The following is a 16,511-nucleotide window of genomic DNA, read 5'->3' as shown; positions in this document are numbered from 1 at the left end:
GATCCCGATTTGAAGCCGTATTGCTTGGGTGAATTCAGGTTTGCCTCATTATAGTGGTTGTGGATCCTTTTATGTAATAATCTTTCGTAACACCATCTCCTGGACACACCAGAAGAATTTGCGGCCTTTAGTCGCTTTGCCCAGGACGTCTTCTCCAGAAGAATAATAAGGCTATGGGTCTATATGAATTGGGATTTTCCTGGTGTCTGTTTCGATTTTTGAGGATCAGTTTTAGATTGGCCGTCCTCCAGCTGGTGGGGAACTGGCCCTCTTTGATACAGGTGTTGTACAGTCGGAGCAGGAGGTCCGGCATAACCTCCGCTGCTTTCTTGACCATTTCCGGCTCGATGAGATCGGGGCCAGGGCACTTTTTGTTCCTGGTTTGTGATACCGCTTCTTGTAGTTCTTTGGCTGTGAAAGGGGGTTCTAGTTGTTGGGTCTCATATTCTTCGTTTGCTTGGCAGATGGCTTTCTGGTCCTCTGTTAGTATGCCTGGTGGGTCTTGGATTAGATTGCTGAGTATATTCTTTATTGAGTCCTGCCATGTTGCAGTGAGTGTTCCTTGCGCCGTCTTTGTTGCGGTCATCACTTCGCCTCTGGGGAGTTTGTTTGTGGTGATTTTATACACCACTCTCCAGGGTTCAGTATTTCCTGTTACTTGGACAAGTCGTTCCCAGGGTGTTTTCTTGTTTTTCTTAATAGTTTCTGTATAAAAGTTTCGGATCTGTCTATATTGTTGTCTCAGTTCTGCAACTTCCGCCTGGGGCCATGTTCTTCGTGCCCTTTGATACTGCTTTCTTTTATCCTGTACTTGTCTTCTCATTCTTTTCAGCTCCGGGGTCCACCATGGCATTGCTCCCGTCATCGGAGTTTTCCTTGTCATGGACGCTTCCGCTGCATTGATGATTATGCAGGTTATATCTTGTGCGAACTGGCTGGGGTCTATCCTTTCACCTTCGGTCTTCCGTCTGTCCAAGTCCTCCATGTACTGTTTTCCTTGGGTGGATAGGAAATTGCAGTAGGCGTCCCAATGTGCTTTCCCGATTGCGAATCTGTTTGACAGGTATTTAGTGGCGACTGTTCGAGCCTGATTCCTTTGTATGCTGTAAGTGATGGTTCGGTGGTCAGACGTAGTCCACGCGTTTTGTACAGTCCAGTGGGTTACATTTGTATCTATATTTCTGGACGTTAAAGTTATGTCGATCGTTTCTTCCCATAGCATGTTACAATACGTTGGGAGGCAGAATGGCTGGTTTATGACTGTAAATATTGAATTTGCTAGGAAGTCTTCTAGTTTCCGTCCGGTTTGGCACTGTGCCAGACAGGTGATCGGCAGTTAACATCCGCTCCAATCAAGATTTTATGCCCTACCAGGGTTGTCTGTACTGATTGTAGATATGTTGTGGCAAAGTCGATTTCTACTCCAGGCCTACAGTAGAGGGCTATTATGTAGTAGCTGCCTATGGAGCATATTATATGGGCACAGGCTGCCCAGGGCGTGCAAAGTTGTGGTATCTTTGTAACCGTTATCTCTGTATTTCTTACTAGTACTGCTGCCCAGGGAGTGTCTTCGTTGCTTTGAACAATTTTATAATTGAGCGGGTATCCCCTTACTTGTTTCTGATTGGTATACGGTTCTAAGACTATGATGATGTCGGCATTATCCTCATCTGCTTGGAGTCGTACCTGCTCAACAACCGCTCGAGCTCGCTGGGCGTTTAGTTGGTGTATCTTTAGTACGCCGCAATTGTATTTTTTATGTTGTACTACCATAATCGATTCTTTGTTGGTAGGTGCCTTTTACCTTGAGGTAAGTGGGACAGTTTGAGTCTCGGATGGAGTGGTTGTGATCCATTCTGAGGCTTTTGCAATTGGTGCAGATGGGTTCCTTAGTTTTGTTGGGGCAGGTCTTAAAATCATGTCCCCTCTCTGAGCAGTGGCCGCAGGTTGGTTCCTTTTGGGCACAGGTGTGAGTGGTGTGGCCATATTTGCAACATCTAAAGCATGTCGGTATGGCCACATGTTCTCTAAAACAGAGGCAGCTCCACTCGACAAAAATCCTGCTTTGGTTTTTTAGGACCTGCCAGGCGGGCGGAGTCAGCTCAACTGTCCAGTTATAGCCTCCATTTATTTTGGACTGCGTTCTGTATTTTGGGGTCAGCAGTGTCGCCCCTTCTTGATTCGGTAGGTGGCGTTTTAGGTTTCTTCTATATATTTCTTCCGTGAGTTGTTGTGGTTGTAGATTTTGGTCCACATTGAAAATAACTATTGATGGGCCTTTCTTTTTTGGGGTCTCTGCCATGAGTCCCAGGGTATTTAGCTTGGGGTTCGTTATTATCTCCTCGGCTTCCTCCTTGCTTTCCGTCTCAATTACGATACCAGGACTTCTTGTTTTTCGGATAGACTTTATCCTAGTGTCTTCGAAGTCCTCTTTGAGATTGTTTATGACTTTTTGCTTTATTTGTTCACTGGTCGGTCTCTCTTCTCCGGTGGGTCTCAGTATGACGATGTTCGGGGTTTTCAATAATACTTTCTTTTGTTGGATTTCCACTTTGTTTGTTTTCTCTGCCTCGTTTGGTATATTCCTCAGCGCTTGAGCATATGTGGGGGCGCGCTGTGGCATTTTATTTGCCCCACATTCCATATAGGTTTATAGCCGTGTAGCTATTCTCTCACTTTCTAAGTATGTACCATGGAGAATTGTCTCCATTTTGTGAAATATTGTCACAATTTGAGACCTCAGTCCGGAGGAGATCCTGTTAGGGTTCTCTTTGAATATATTTTCAAGGGCCGTTTTTAAAATAAATGTTTTCTCATAAACGGAGCCCTCTGGAAGAGTGGGGTTCAGGGGTGGTTCCTGTTGTTTGTCATCGTTGTTTGTTTCCCTTTGAGATGCTGTGTGGTCGTGCTGTTCTCTAGACTCGGTCTGGGAGCGGGTCACTCGCTTATTTTTTCGCTTGGCTTGAGATGCCCCTGATCGGGTGTCCTCCATATCTTCTGTCTCGTCAATAATGTCGAGGTGGTCACTTTGTGACTGCATCAAGGATTCCATATTTTTTTCTGTTTTCCCTTCCATTTAGCGAATTCCGGATAACCGGGAGAGTTCGGTTTATCGGGCGTATGTTGGGATGATCTGGTAGGGCACTGAAAATGCTGTCGAACGATGTCCTTCACAAATCTGTGGTTGAATTTGGTTATTGAAGGTGGTTATTGAAGTTTTGTGCTATCCCCTTCGGTCACTAAGGGGGGGGGAAATAGCCTAGTGTGAAAATGCTCCCAGAAGAGCAGGGTCACTTCTCATAGGGGCTTCCTGGGGCGCCGGAGGCGATAGTGTCATTAGTAATTCCGTGGAATGCATAGGTAAGGAGTTCACAGTCAGCCAGGCAAAGTTTATGGCAAGAGGGGGGGAAGTCACTGAATTCATTGCTTCTGGTTTAATGTACACATAAGGCAGTTAATACACACATAATATAACATGCAGCAGTTATCAGCACAGTTTGATGGAGCAAACTTCCTGCTCGGTTTTAACACGGTTTGGGAACCTCCCCAGTCAAGTGCAAACTACCGACGTGGCCACTGCTTTATATCAGTGCCTCTCTATGGCCTTGCCGCCAGCCACATGGTGACCATTGTAGGTCTGGCAACAAAGGACACAGATAAAAACGCTGATAGTTTACTAAATTCCCAGTAGAATATAAAAATAGTCTCACCTAGGGAATCCTCCGATTAAGTTCTTTCAGCTTGAACACTTTTTTGAACTATATGCACATTTTAAACTACTAAGTGACCTAACTAAGTAGGTCACTGAAACTTTAAATTTTTTATAAATGACATGGTCTTGGCGCATTATAGCCTTAGTAGCTAATGCGCCAATAAAATCAAAACAAAACAAACAAAACAAACAAAAAGCAATTTCCCTGCAATTATAAAGCGATTTCTAAAGTGATAAACTCTTACGTATATATCTATAGTTTAAAGCTAATTCTCTATTGTGCATATATATATTTGCTGAAAAGTATCAGCGCAAAGATTCCTAAGACAGGAAAGACATCTTTCTTTTATTTTTATCTTAGTCCTACTAACCACTAATTTTTTCCCTCTTGTTCAGTAGGTGGTACCATTCCTTTCACCCCGTGGCGTGGCTAGAAACTCGTGAGGAAAAGCTCTCACACCCAGGGCTAAAAGGAGCAAACATGAATGATCCTAACAAATTGGTAGCTGTGTGCACACTACCAATGTTCTGACTCCTTTGAGCCAGAAAAATGAGGAAAATTAAATGATCATGACTAAAAGACAAAAAAAAGGACATGACCTCGCTTCGTGCACCTACTTTTCTAGTGCTCCATTCTACGTCAGAACAGCCATTAGGAAAACTGTCGCCATTTGTGATCCAGAAATGTTTGGAAAGTGTGGCTGGAACACCTAAAAATGTTAAGCAACTGAAATCAGGTGACGTTCTAGTCGAGACAGCTAATCCAAAACATGCAGAATGGCTGCTTCAAATGACACCCTTCGGTGGGATCCCAGTTAAGCTCTCTCCCCATAATATCTTAAACACATTGAAAGGAGTAATTTCTCAATGGGACCTTATCAGCATCTCTGAAGACAAAATTAAAAATGAGCTGTAAGATCAAGGGTTCATGTCTGTGAGAAGAATTAGAGTAACTTGAGTTGGGACGCTTACCACAACCAGAAATCTCATGCTGACCCTTAACACGCCCAAACCACCTGCATTGGTGAAGGCCAGATACCAAAATTGTAACATCAACATTCAAAATCCTCTCCGCTGCTTTAAATGTTAAAAGTATAGTCATTCACTAATGGCATGCCGTGGAGTTACTGTCTGTTCCGACTATGGTTTTCAAGAACATACCAATCATCAATTTGGACATTTTGGCAGCAGAGCAACTGAAATGTCCAAACTGCAATGGGGATCATTCTGCCTATTCCAAAAACTGCGAATATTGGAATTTAAAGTTAAAGTTTTTAAAAAAAATGAGAAAAGTTATTATAATTACAATTAATCCGTAAATGTAAACAGATAGAAAGATATAAAGTAGAACATTCTGTGACATACCAAGAAGCCAAGAGAACTGTACTTTCAACTACTATAAATAGACATTCCTATGTGCATGACATAAGAAATTGCCGTACAATTAGAGGCTAAAACAGATTTCACAATTCCTCCAAAGAAGTCCATTTCAGAGGGCATGAGCACTCCTTATAACATCCCAGCAAAAACAAAAAGAATAACTCACAAACTCATCACTATCTGTACCTCCCAATGCAAAACACTCAGAAACGACCCCTTGATGTCGTCACCTGTACTTGGTGAGGGGACCTCCCAGTGATGCTGCTGGCCTTCCAGATTAGCATCAGTGGGATCTAATGCCCATACCTTGGTTCCAGGCTTATATCATTGGATACCAGCTTGTGCAGCCGTGCGCTGCAACCTGTGGAAACTTGGAAAGGGTGATCCTGGCAGTTGAGGGGCCAACTTTGATACACCACTTCGGTACATGCTTCAACAAGATGGGAGGCCTCGGACTGATGAGGATCAGTTGGTGGGTAGTTCTTACTGCTAGGGTCAACTACGTTCCAATAAGTCTCCCTCCCTTTGGTCCTGGGATGGCATCAAGGCTTATTGCAAATGTGAGTATGGTGCTCCTAAGCGAACTTAGCATCCCATTCGTGTACACAGTACCTGTTAGTTCATGAACAAAGCCCCTACCTAACCTTCAACAAGACGATCAGAAGATACCAATAATTCCAATTCAAAAAGTCCCAGAACTGAGGATAGACCACCATCTGTGACACCGCTTTTCCTCATTCTCCATTCCACCAGAGAGCAGGCACTTGGATTAGAACTGTTGACAGGACCACCAAAATTTGTCAAAAGGCTACATTCTGCATACATTTTAGTTGAGACTGCAAGCCAAAAACATGCATAGCAACTTGGCCCTGGAGGGAAGGTGCAAGGCTCAAGGGGTAGAATTTTTTCAGAATGGTCTATGTTTGTTAACAGGAGAGACTACTTCTACACGGATGTGATACACTTAAATAGAAAGAGTGCAAGAATATTTTCTGATGCTATCGAGGCAGTGTTAGGTGGGTCGGAAAACAGCTAGCTTGAGGGGATTCACAGATTAAAAGGTTAAAAATAGCCGCAGGAAAAGGTGAAGGTGATTCTTGCACAACTTCTATTAGAATAAGTAGCGACCTTCTATTAGAATATGGAGCAAAGGGTGCTGGGAGTTTCAGTGATTGATGGCAGTCATTGTGCAACAGGTGGGTATATGGGATGTGTCAGGGTAACTAGGAGTAGGAATCGGTGCATGTGTGCTTACATGTATACAAATGCTTGAAGTATAGTAAATAAATTTGATGAATTTGAAGTTGGTCAAGGCATCAAAGGCGGATATTGTTGGGAAATCAGAGATGTTGTGTTACACTGATATTAGGGATGCAGAATTGGAATTTGAGGAGTACAATGTGCACAGAAAAGATAGACAGGATAGGAAGGGAGGAGGTGTAACGCTGTTAATTAAGAAAAATATAAAATCAAAAGAAGTGCATTCAGTTAATATAGACGAACATTGCACTGTTGAGTCAGTTTGGTTTGGCGTAAGCACTGCAAAAGCAAAAATAAGAGTAGGAGTGTGTTATAGGCCTGATGACTCGAATGAGTACAATGAACAATTGTACAGAGAAATAGAGCGGGCTAGTAAATCAGAATGTCTTATAATGGGGGATTTTAACTTCCCAGATATTGACTGGAACCTGTGGGTTGGTCATTTACACACTAGTAAGACTTTTGTGCATTTCTTGGATGATTGTTTTCTGCAGCAGCATGTTCGAGAGGCAACCAGAGAGGGTAATATTCTTGATCTGGTTATCAGCAGTGATCATTCGTGTATTAAGAATTCGCAGATAAAGGAACCACTAGGTGGCAGTGATCACAGTGTACTGATGTGGGATTTACTTAAAGATATAATTACCATTAGGGGTAAGGGAAAGGATTTTTGCTTCTGTAAAGGTGAGTACAGTGGTCTCAGACAGTTTTTAAATTCTGTACAATGGGATCAACTGACGATGTTACCAACAGTAAATTCTGAGTGGGAAGCATCCAAGGAATTAATCGTGGAAGCTACTAAAAGTGTCATATTTATTAAGAAATATTGTTTAAGGTTTAGGCCTAAATGGTTATCAAATGAATTAATGAGACACGTGACAGAGAAGAAAAATGCATGGGATGCATATAAATTATCAAGCGACTCAGAAGCCTATGGCAGATATAAGCTAGTCTGTAATCAGGTCACAAAAGAGGTTATGCAAGCGAAGGCAGATTACGAGAAATCTTTGGAAAAGGATGCTAAGAAAAACAGCAAGGATTTCTTTACTTATATAAACTCTAAAAGGAAGGGAATGAATCTGATTGGTCCACTTGATATCGATGGTTCGACTGTTGATGATTCTGCTCAGAAGCAAACAAACTGAATGAATATTTTGTATCTATATTTACGCATGAGGAGTTATTAAGGTTTCAAAATGGCAGAAAATGGCAAATTGTAGCAGGGTGCTTAATGATTTTGTAATAATTGAGAGCAAAGTGGAGAAGAAATTGTTGAAGTTAAACATAAGAAAGGCACTTAGTGTGGATGGGATCTATCCAGTTATATTAAAGGAGGCGGAAAAGCAACTAAGCAAACCCTTAGCCATAATTATGAGAACATCCTTGGACTCCGGGGAGGTCCTCACGGACTGGAGAAGTGCTAATGTATCCCCAATTCACAAATGGGGATCGAAGGGTGACACAAGTAATCACAGAACAGTTAGTTTAACTTCTGTTCCGAGTAAAATAATGGAGTCACTGGTTAAAGATGCATTGCAGGATCATCTAGACAAGACTGCAGCAATAGTTCAGACACAGCATGGGTTTGTTAAGGGAAAGTCTTGTCTGACAAATTTGATTGGTTATTATGATGTGGTTACAAAGGAACTGGATGCAAAAAATAATTTTGATATCATATACTTGGATGGAAAACTATTGTACAAATTGGAGCAGAATGGTATTAAGGGTAAGTTGCTACAATGGATGAAAGGATGATTGAGGGGGAGAAGACAGAGGGTGGTAATCAATGGGCGCTGCTCTTTGTGGACTAATGTTATTAGTGGAGTCTCATAGGGTTCGGTGTTGGGTCTATTGTTGTTTTGTATAGTTATCAATGATATTGACGAAGGTATATCAGGCTTAGTGTTGAAGTTTGCAGATGATACATACTTTGGCAGGGTTGTTAATGACAGTAATGGCAGTGTGCTACTACAACAGTATCTAGAAAATTTGGGCAGATGGGCTAAGAAGTGGAAACTGAAGTTTAACCTTGACAAATGCAAAGTACTGCATATGGGTCGAAGTAACCCCAGAGAAACGTACAAACTGTGTGGTACTACACTTGAGGTGGTAGAAAATGAAAAACAGCTGGGGCAATTGTTCAGTCAGGTATGAAGTTCTTTGAGAAGTACAGATGGGCTGTCAGAGCAGGTCATGGGGTTTTGTCAATGATATATAAGAATTTTGCTAGCAGAGAAAAGGAGGTGATTGTCCCTCTGTATAAGGCAATGGTCAGGCCATGCCTTGAGTACTGTGTACAGGTCTGGAGGCCTCATTTTCGGAAGGATGTAGTTTTGCTTCATTGTGTACAGAGAAGGGCAACAAGATTGGTAAGGAGAATGAAGGGATCCTCTTACCAAGAAAGGCTTAAGTTCTGCAAATTGCAGTTTCTGGAAACTAGGCACCTGTACGGTGATAGGATTGAGGTGTATAAGGCCTTGAATGGGTTGAGCACGCTGAATTCTGATGGGATCCTTCCACTTGTTCATATTATGAACCTAAGGGGGCATAAATTCAAATTAAGAAAAGAGAGATGTAGAATAGATGTGCGGAAATTTGCCTTTAGCTAGTGGGTGGTTATTTCTTTGAACAAACTTCCATCTCTCGTTGTGGAAGTTGATAGGTTAAATAAATTTAAGGAGGAACTGGACAGGCATTCGGAGTGAATGGTGTGATATATTTTTTTTTTTTTTTTTTTGGCTGATGCTGTATAAGCTCATACACTTGCTTTCTTGCATCACATGCCACTACCACTACTACTACTAACTTCTGAAAGCTGCATCATTAGGGTGAATATACAACATCATTAACCCCCATAAAACGTTGACTTCTTTGTGTAGTGTCATATCATAGTGGGACCTTCATGTTTCTGAAGAAATGATCTGCTCTGAATTGAGAGACGAAGGAGGTGACTGCTGCCAAAAGAATATCATTGTCGAAGGATGGGTATCTTATTCGTACCTGAGTTCTCATCCTAACGTACAACATCCCACGGCCTGCAAGGTCCATAAAGGCAAACTGCCTATTGAGGATTGTATTCCGAATACACTGAAATGTTTTTAATACCAAAAGTATGACCACTCTCAAAGAGCTTGTCATGGCTCCCCTGCCTGTGCTCACTGTGGTGCTAAAGACCACGAATGTTAGGAATGTTTAGCTTCAGACAAGTTGTACTATCTGCCAAGGAGAACACCCTGCATACTCACAAGCATATCAGAGGTGGAAGGATGAAAACGAAATCCAAAAACTAAAAACAGAGCTGAACATCTCCTGTTAGGAATCAGGAAAATGCATCCAGACTCCTGATTCCTGAAAGGAGATGTCAGTAGTCAGGAAATTGCACCCAACCAATAAATTGCACCAAATCCTCATATGCAAAGAAAGCTTCTGGGAAAAGTACCATTGGCACTTAGATTGATATGACTATTCCACCAAAGGAGTCATTTTCTCCCGTTGTGTGCTATTTATTAAGTTCCCAAAAGCCCACCGAAAAATCATTGTCAGCTGCCACTGCTATATCCATAAATTAGGAGGTACTACTAGTGCTACTCAGAATAATCACCCTCTCAGGTGATTATTCTGAGCAAGAGGCAGTATCCCATCAGCATTGAGCATGCTGAAACCATTCACGGCTTTGTACACCTCTATCAGATCACCTCGCCGGTGCCTAGTCTCCAGACACTGTAATTTGCAAACTTTAAGCCTTTCTTTGTAAGAGCAACCCTTCTGTTCACTAACCTTGTTGCCCTTCTCTGTACTCATTACAGCAACTCTACATCCTACTTGAAATGAGGCCTCCAGACCTGTATACAGTACTCAAGGTGCGGCCTGACCATTGCCTTATACAAGGGAATAATTACATCCCTGTCCCTGCTAGAAAACTTCTTGTATGTCATTGATAAGACACCATGATCTATTCTTGCAGCCCATCTGCACTGCTCAGGGAACTTCATATCTGCCTGCACAATCACCCCCAGGTTCCTTTCATTCTCTACCACTGTCAGTGTAGTACCACAGAGTTGATACATTGCTCTGGGGTTGCTGTTTCCCATATGTAGTACTTTACCGTTGTCAATGTTAAACTTCATTTGCCACCTCTCAGCCCATCTGCTCAACCTTTCCAGATCCTGTTGCAGCAGTATAGCATCAGTAGCGTCCTTGGCAACCCTGCCAACCTTTGTATCATCTGCAAACTTGGACATTAAGCTTGATATACCATCATGAATATCATTTATAAATACAGAAAACAATAATGGACCCAACACTGAGCCTTGAGGGACTCCACTAATAACATTAGTCCACGACGAGCATTGTCCATTAATTACCACTCTCTATCTTCTGCCACTCAACCAACCCTTTATCCATAGCAACAATTTGCCACCAATGCCACACTGCTCCAATTTGTGCAGCAGTCTTCCATGTGCAACAGTATCAAAAGCCTTTCTAAGATTCAAATGTATAATATCAAAGTTATTCCCTGCATTCAATTCTTTTGTGACTACATCATAGTATCAAATCAAAATGGTCAGGCAAGACCTTCCCTTAACAAAATCATGCTGTGTCTGAGCTATAACTGAATTCTTGTCAAGATGATGCGGCAGTGCTTCTTTAACCAGTGCTTCCATTATATGCAACCAAGTTACAAAGGAGGTTAGGCAGGTGAAGGCAGATTACGAGAAATCTTTGGCAAGGGATGCAAAGAAAAACAGCAAAGAGTTCTTTACTTATGTAAACTCTAGAAGGAAGGGGATGAATCAGATTGGTCCACTTGATATTGATGGGTCAACTGTTGATGATCCTGCTCAGGTAGCTAACAAACTAAATGAATATTTTGCATCGACATTCACACATGAGAAGTTATTCAGCAAGGGGAATGCCAGAGGTGTATTCAACTCTAGCAGTAAGCTACAGAATCTTGAAGTAACTGGGAGTAAAGTGGAGGAGAAACTGTTGAAGATAAACACAAGAAAGGCACCCGGGGTGGATGGGATCTATCCAGTTATATTAAAGGAGGCAGCAAAGGAAGTAAGCAAACCCTTAGCCATAATTATGAGAGCTTCCTTGGACTCAGGGGAGGTACCCATAGACTGGAAATGTGCAAATGTGACCCCAATTCACAAAGGAGGATCAAAGGCTGACACAAGTAATTATAGACCTGTGAGCTTAACTTCTGTTCCAGGAAAATTAATGGAGGCACTGGTTAAAGAAGCACTGCAGGATCATTTAGACAAGACTTCAGTTATAGCTCTGACACAGCATGGTTTTGTTAAGGGGTAGTCTTGCCTGACCAACTTGATTGGATACTATGATGCAGTCACAAAAGAACTGGATGCAGGGAATAACTTTGATATTATATACTTGGATCTTAGAAAGGCTTTTGATACTGTTGCACATGGAAGACTGCTACAAAAATTGGAGCAGTGTGACATTGGAGGCAAATTGCTGCTATGGATAAAGGGGTGGTTGAGGGGGAGAAGACAGAGAGTGGTAATCAATGGACACTGCTCATCGTGGACTAATGTTATTAGTGGAGTCCCTCAAGGCTCAGTGTTGGGTCCATTATTGTTTTCTGTATTTATAAATGATATTCATGATGGTATATCAAGCTTAATGTCCAAGTTTGCAGATGATACAAAGGTTGGCAGGGTTGCCAAGGACACTACTGACACTATGCTGCTGCAACAGGATCTGGAAAGGTTGAGCAGATGGGCTGAGAGGTGGAAAATGAAGTTTAACATTGACAAATGTAAAGTACTACACATGGGAAACAGCAACCCCAGAGCAATGTATCAACTCTGTGGTACTACACTGACAGTGGTAGAGAATGAAAGGGACTTAGGGGTGGTTGTGCAGGCAGATATGAAGTTCTCTGAGCAGTGCAGACGGGCTGCAAGAGTAGCTCATGGAGTAATGTCAATGATATACAGGAATTTTTCCAGCAGGGATAAGGAGGTGATTATTCCCTTGTATAAGGCAATGGTCAGGCCACACCTAGAGTACTGTATACAGGTCTGGAGGCCTCATTTCAAGAAGGATGTAGAGTTGCTGGAACGAGTACAGAGAAGGGCAACAAGATTAGTGAATGGAACAAAGGGGTGCTCTTAAGAAGAAAGACTTAAGTTTTGCAAATTATAGTGTCTGGAGACTAGGCACCAGCGAGGTGATCTGATAGAGGTGTATAAAGCCTTGAATGGTTTGAACATGCTCAATGCTGATGGGATTCTTCCTCTTGCTCAGAATAATCACCTGAGAGGGCAAAAATTCAAATTGAGGAAAGACAGATGTGGGATAGATGTGCGGAAATTTGCCTTTAGCCAGCGGGTGGTTGGTTGGTGGAACAGACTCCCATCCCTTGTGGTGGAGGTTGATAGCCTAAATAAGTTTAAGGCTCAGCTGGACAGGTATTTTGAACGAACAGAGGGGTGAAGTGGAAGTGGGTTTTTTTTTTTTTTTTTTGGCTGATGCTGCATTAGCTTGCTTTCTTGCATCAAACGCCTCTACTAATGGTAATGCTAATGCTAATTTTCCTGGAATATAAGTTAAACTCACAGGTCTATTAGCATTAGCATTAGCACTAGTAGAGGCATTTGATGCAAGAAAGCAAGCTTATGCAGCATCAGCCAAAAAAAAAAATAAAGTAAAATAAATAAATAAAAATTAACCACTTCACCCCTCTGTTCGTTCGAAATGCCTGTCCAGCTGAGCCTTAAACTTATTTAGGCTATCATCTTCCACGACAAGGGAAGGAAGTCTGTTCCACTTACCAACCACCCGCTGGCTAAAGTTAAATTTCCGCACATCTATCCTACATCTGTCTTTCCTCAATTTGAATTTATGCCCTCTCAGGTGATTATTCTGAACAAGAGGGAGAATCCTATCGGGAGAATCGGCCCAGGGCCAATTAATGAGGACAGTAAAACACATCACAGAAAATATTGTCTAAACAGTGTTCCTCTGGTTGTGAGAGTACAAGTGCACAGTCAAAGTTTTTACGACTCCAGCTAATAAGAAGTTTTTTTTATTGACTTTAATTCGGATATTCATTTATTTTTTAGAGTTGCTTTATATTCCTAGTAACAATACTTTAGTTTAGTTTGAATTTAGATACAGATTTTGTAGGTTATTACTTAGTGTTGGTAAGGGTATCATATCCACATGTTGGACAAGTTTTGTTGCTCCTGCGAACGCGAGGTTTGTAAATATATTTAGCCGCTTTATTGACTTCGTTGTTAAATTAAATTATTTTCTATAAGTAGGTTATAGACCTAGTCAAGCTCCATAGTTTGTTTTGACTTTAGATAGGGCGGTTTGGAAACTAAATAGTACCTCGTGTCTGTAGATTTACCATTTTGTAACTTGCCACCATTGCTATACAATACAACGTGTGCCCTGAACTAGATAGCGTAAGGATTTACGGAAAACTAGATAGCGAGTATTGTAGTATAAAATAATCAGATAAATTTATTAATCTTATTAAATTTCATTGTATATTCAATTGTACCTTTTTTAACTAAATAAATATATCAACCTAGTTTTTACAAACATAACATCATAAATTAATATATATAGGTTGATGGGAATAAAAGTTATATAATGAAACTCGAAGATAATATTCAATACCGAAATACATATATAGTCAGTCCTCGTATAACACGTGTTTATACTACACGAATTCGATCATACACGATTTATAAATAGGGGAACGATATCTTATATAACACGAACCGAATCGCTTATGCACGATTCGCCTTTGTGTTTACAAGAAATGGCAGTCGAAAGCAGAATCACCCCAACCGAAGGCAACACGAGGCATGAAGAGAAGATTCTGAAAATGTATTTATGTTTTTTATATCTGTGAAGGGGAAACATATTTCACCATAATAACGTAAAAACCAGCACAATTCCAGCAATCCGTATAATCCCAAATTCAATTAGATCGAGTCTACTACCAGTTTATAACAGATTCCACTAGCAGAAACGCAAATGGAAATTGTTTTTATTGTTTTATGGTAGTAACCACCAGAAATGTGCTTTAGTAAAATGTGAGCTAGTGAAGTGTGAATAGTATGTCTCTGCCTTTACGGTGTTGTTTATTCAGTTGCTACACGCACGCAGCTTTGTTTATGTGTATCAAGCGTGCCTCCTCATTTTGTAATTGCGCTTTATTCCCTAAAAATGAGTAAAATACTTAAAAGGTGTGAAAAGGAAGCATCCTGGTGAAGACTATAGTTTCAGAGAGAAAAAAGAAAAGCAATATAGATAAATAGAGGCGGACTGGGTCAAAAATTCTTACCCCGGAAAATTTATAGTGGCCTCGTACTATGGTTTGTGTTCAAAATCACACCGGCCTCTGACCCACCGGGGTTTCCCCCGGTAAGACTTATGGCCAGTTCGCCTCTGTCAATAGAGAAAAAATATGAAATTGTGAAACGCTTTGAGCGAAATGAAAGACCATGTGATATTGCACGTGCTACAGACCTAAATGAGGCAACGCCGAGAATTACAAAGAATACAGAGAAAATAAACACAACATTCATAGCAGGAACAACACAAAGTGTAATTAAAATCCATTAGATTTAGACACAATTATTATTTATTGTGTTTGGTAATGTTTTGGTTACAAATGTGTGTTCAATCTTGGATGGTCAGCACTTTTGTAATGTTTTTACTTTTGTAATGTAGTGTTTTTACTTTTGTAATGTCAATACTTTTGTAATGTAGAATGTTTTATATGTACAAATATTTGAATATTAAATATTTTGACCTACATTTGTGCATCTTTTCACTACCGTTTATTATTGATTAGGAAATATCCTATGGCACCGACCGCAACTCACAAATACATATGCTACCTTGTGGGAATGTGGCACTCGCTTAGCATGGATTCACTTAGTGCTCTGTTTTTCCGGAACGAATTATCAGCATTCAGCGGGCGTCACGTTTATTTAACAATTTCAAGTCAGTGCTGGAAAAAAGCCATGAGTTAGGGTTGAATTTGAAACTGTCTGCAATTCTGCCCTGACACGATACCAGGGAGTATATGATGAGAGCCTTGTCGATTTATTCGGCCCTGGAGAGAGAGAGAGAGAGAGAGAGAGAGAGAGAGAGAGAAGAGAGAGAGAGAGAGAGAGAGAGAGAGAGAGAGAGAAAGAGAGAGAGAGAGAGAGATTATGCAAGGCTCAAGGGGTAAAATTTTTCTCATCCTGATCTGTACTTGTTAACAGGAGAGACTGCTTCTACAGGGGTGGGATACACTTAAATAGAAAGGTTTCATGAATATTTGCTGATGCTATCTAGGCAGAGTTAGGCAGGTTGGAAAACTTCTAGCCTGGGGGGATAAACAGGCTAATAGATTAACAGTAGCCGCTGACAGAGCTGAAAGTGATTCTTCCACTGCTTCTATTGAAATGCAATTGAGCAACAGCCTGGAAAGCAAGGCAATGGGGATTTACAGGACAGCTGGGACTCATAGTGGAACAAGTAAATACATGGGATGTGTTAGGGTAACTAAGAGTAGAAACAGGTGCACATATACTTGCATGTACGCCAATGCTCAGAGTACAGTTAATAAATACGATGAGCTTCAAGTGCTAGTCAAGACATCAAAGGCAGATATTGTTGGGATATCAGAGACGTGGTGTCACACAGACATAAGAAGTGCAAAATTGAAATTTGGGGAATACAATGTGTACAGAAAGGATAGACAGAACAGGAAGGGGGGAGGGGTTATGCTGTTAGTTAAGAAACACATAAAATCTAAGGAAGGGCACCCAGTTGATTTGGTGGACAATGCAATGTTGAGTCTGTTTGGTGTGACATAAGCACTGGAAAAGGAAAAATTAGAGTAGGAGTGTCTTCTAGAACACTCCCACTCTTCCTAATGAATCTGATGAGTAAATCAGACTGTCTTATAATGGGAGATTTTAAGTTCCCAGAGATTGAGAGGGACCAACCCAATTTGTGGGTTGGTCACTCACATACTAGCAAGGCTTTTCTGGATTTATTGGATGATTGTTTTCTAGGTTTTTCATGTTCGGGACGCAACTACAGGGAGTAATACTCTTGATCTGATTATCAATAGTGATTCTTCATGCATTAAGAATCTGCAGATAAAGGAACC

At 41.1% G+C, this 16,511-nt stretch overlaps 1 protein-coding gene across 4 annotated transcripts in view; it reads left to right on the top strand.

The window, feature by feature from the left end:
• Nucleotides 1–16,511, top strand: part of Cadps (calcium-dependent secretion activator 1) — a 1,208,856-nt gene that overhangs the window by 719,613 nt on the left and 472,732 nt on the right. Inside the window, exon 18 of one of the 4 annotated variants that reach the window (XM_090389908.1) lies at nucleotides 9,708–9,730. The exons of the other annotated variants lie outside the window; for them this stretch is intronic. Within the exon in view, the coding sequence (XP_090246034.1) occupies nucleotides 9,708–9,730 (23 nt within the window). The remainder of the gene's footprint in view (nucleotides 1–9,707; nucleotides 9,731–16,511) is intronic. 4 annotated transcript variants of the gene reach the window in all.

This window comes from Mastigoproctus giganteus, chromosome 2 (assembly GCF_048544385.1).
Source record: "Mastigoproctus giganteus isolate SK-2022 chromosome 2, ASM4854438v1, whole genome shotgun sequence".
Classification (NCBI taxonomy): domain Eukaryota; kingdom Metazoa; phylum Arthropoda; class Arachnida; order Uropygi; family Thelyphonidae; genus Mastigoproctus; species Mastigoproctus giganteus.
The sequence above is the reverse complement of the archived record's forward strand: the minus strand, read 5'-3'. Positions and strand labels throughout refer to the sequence as shown.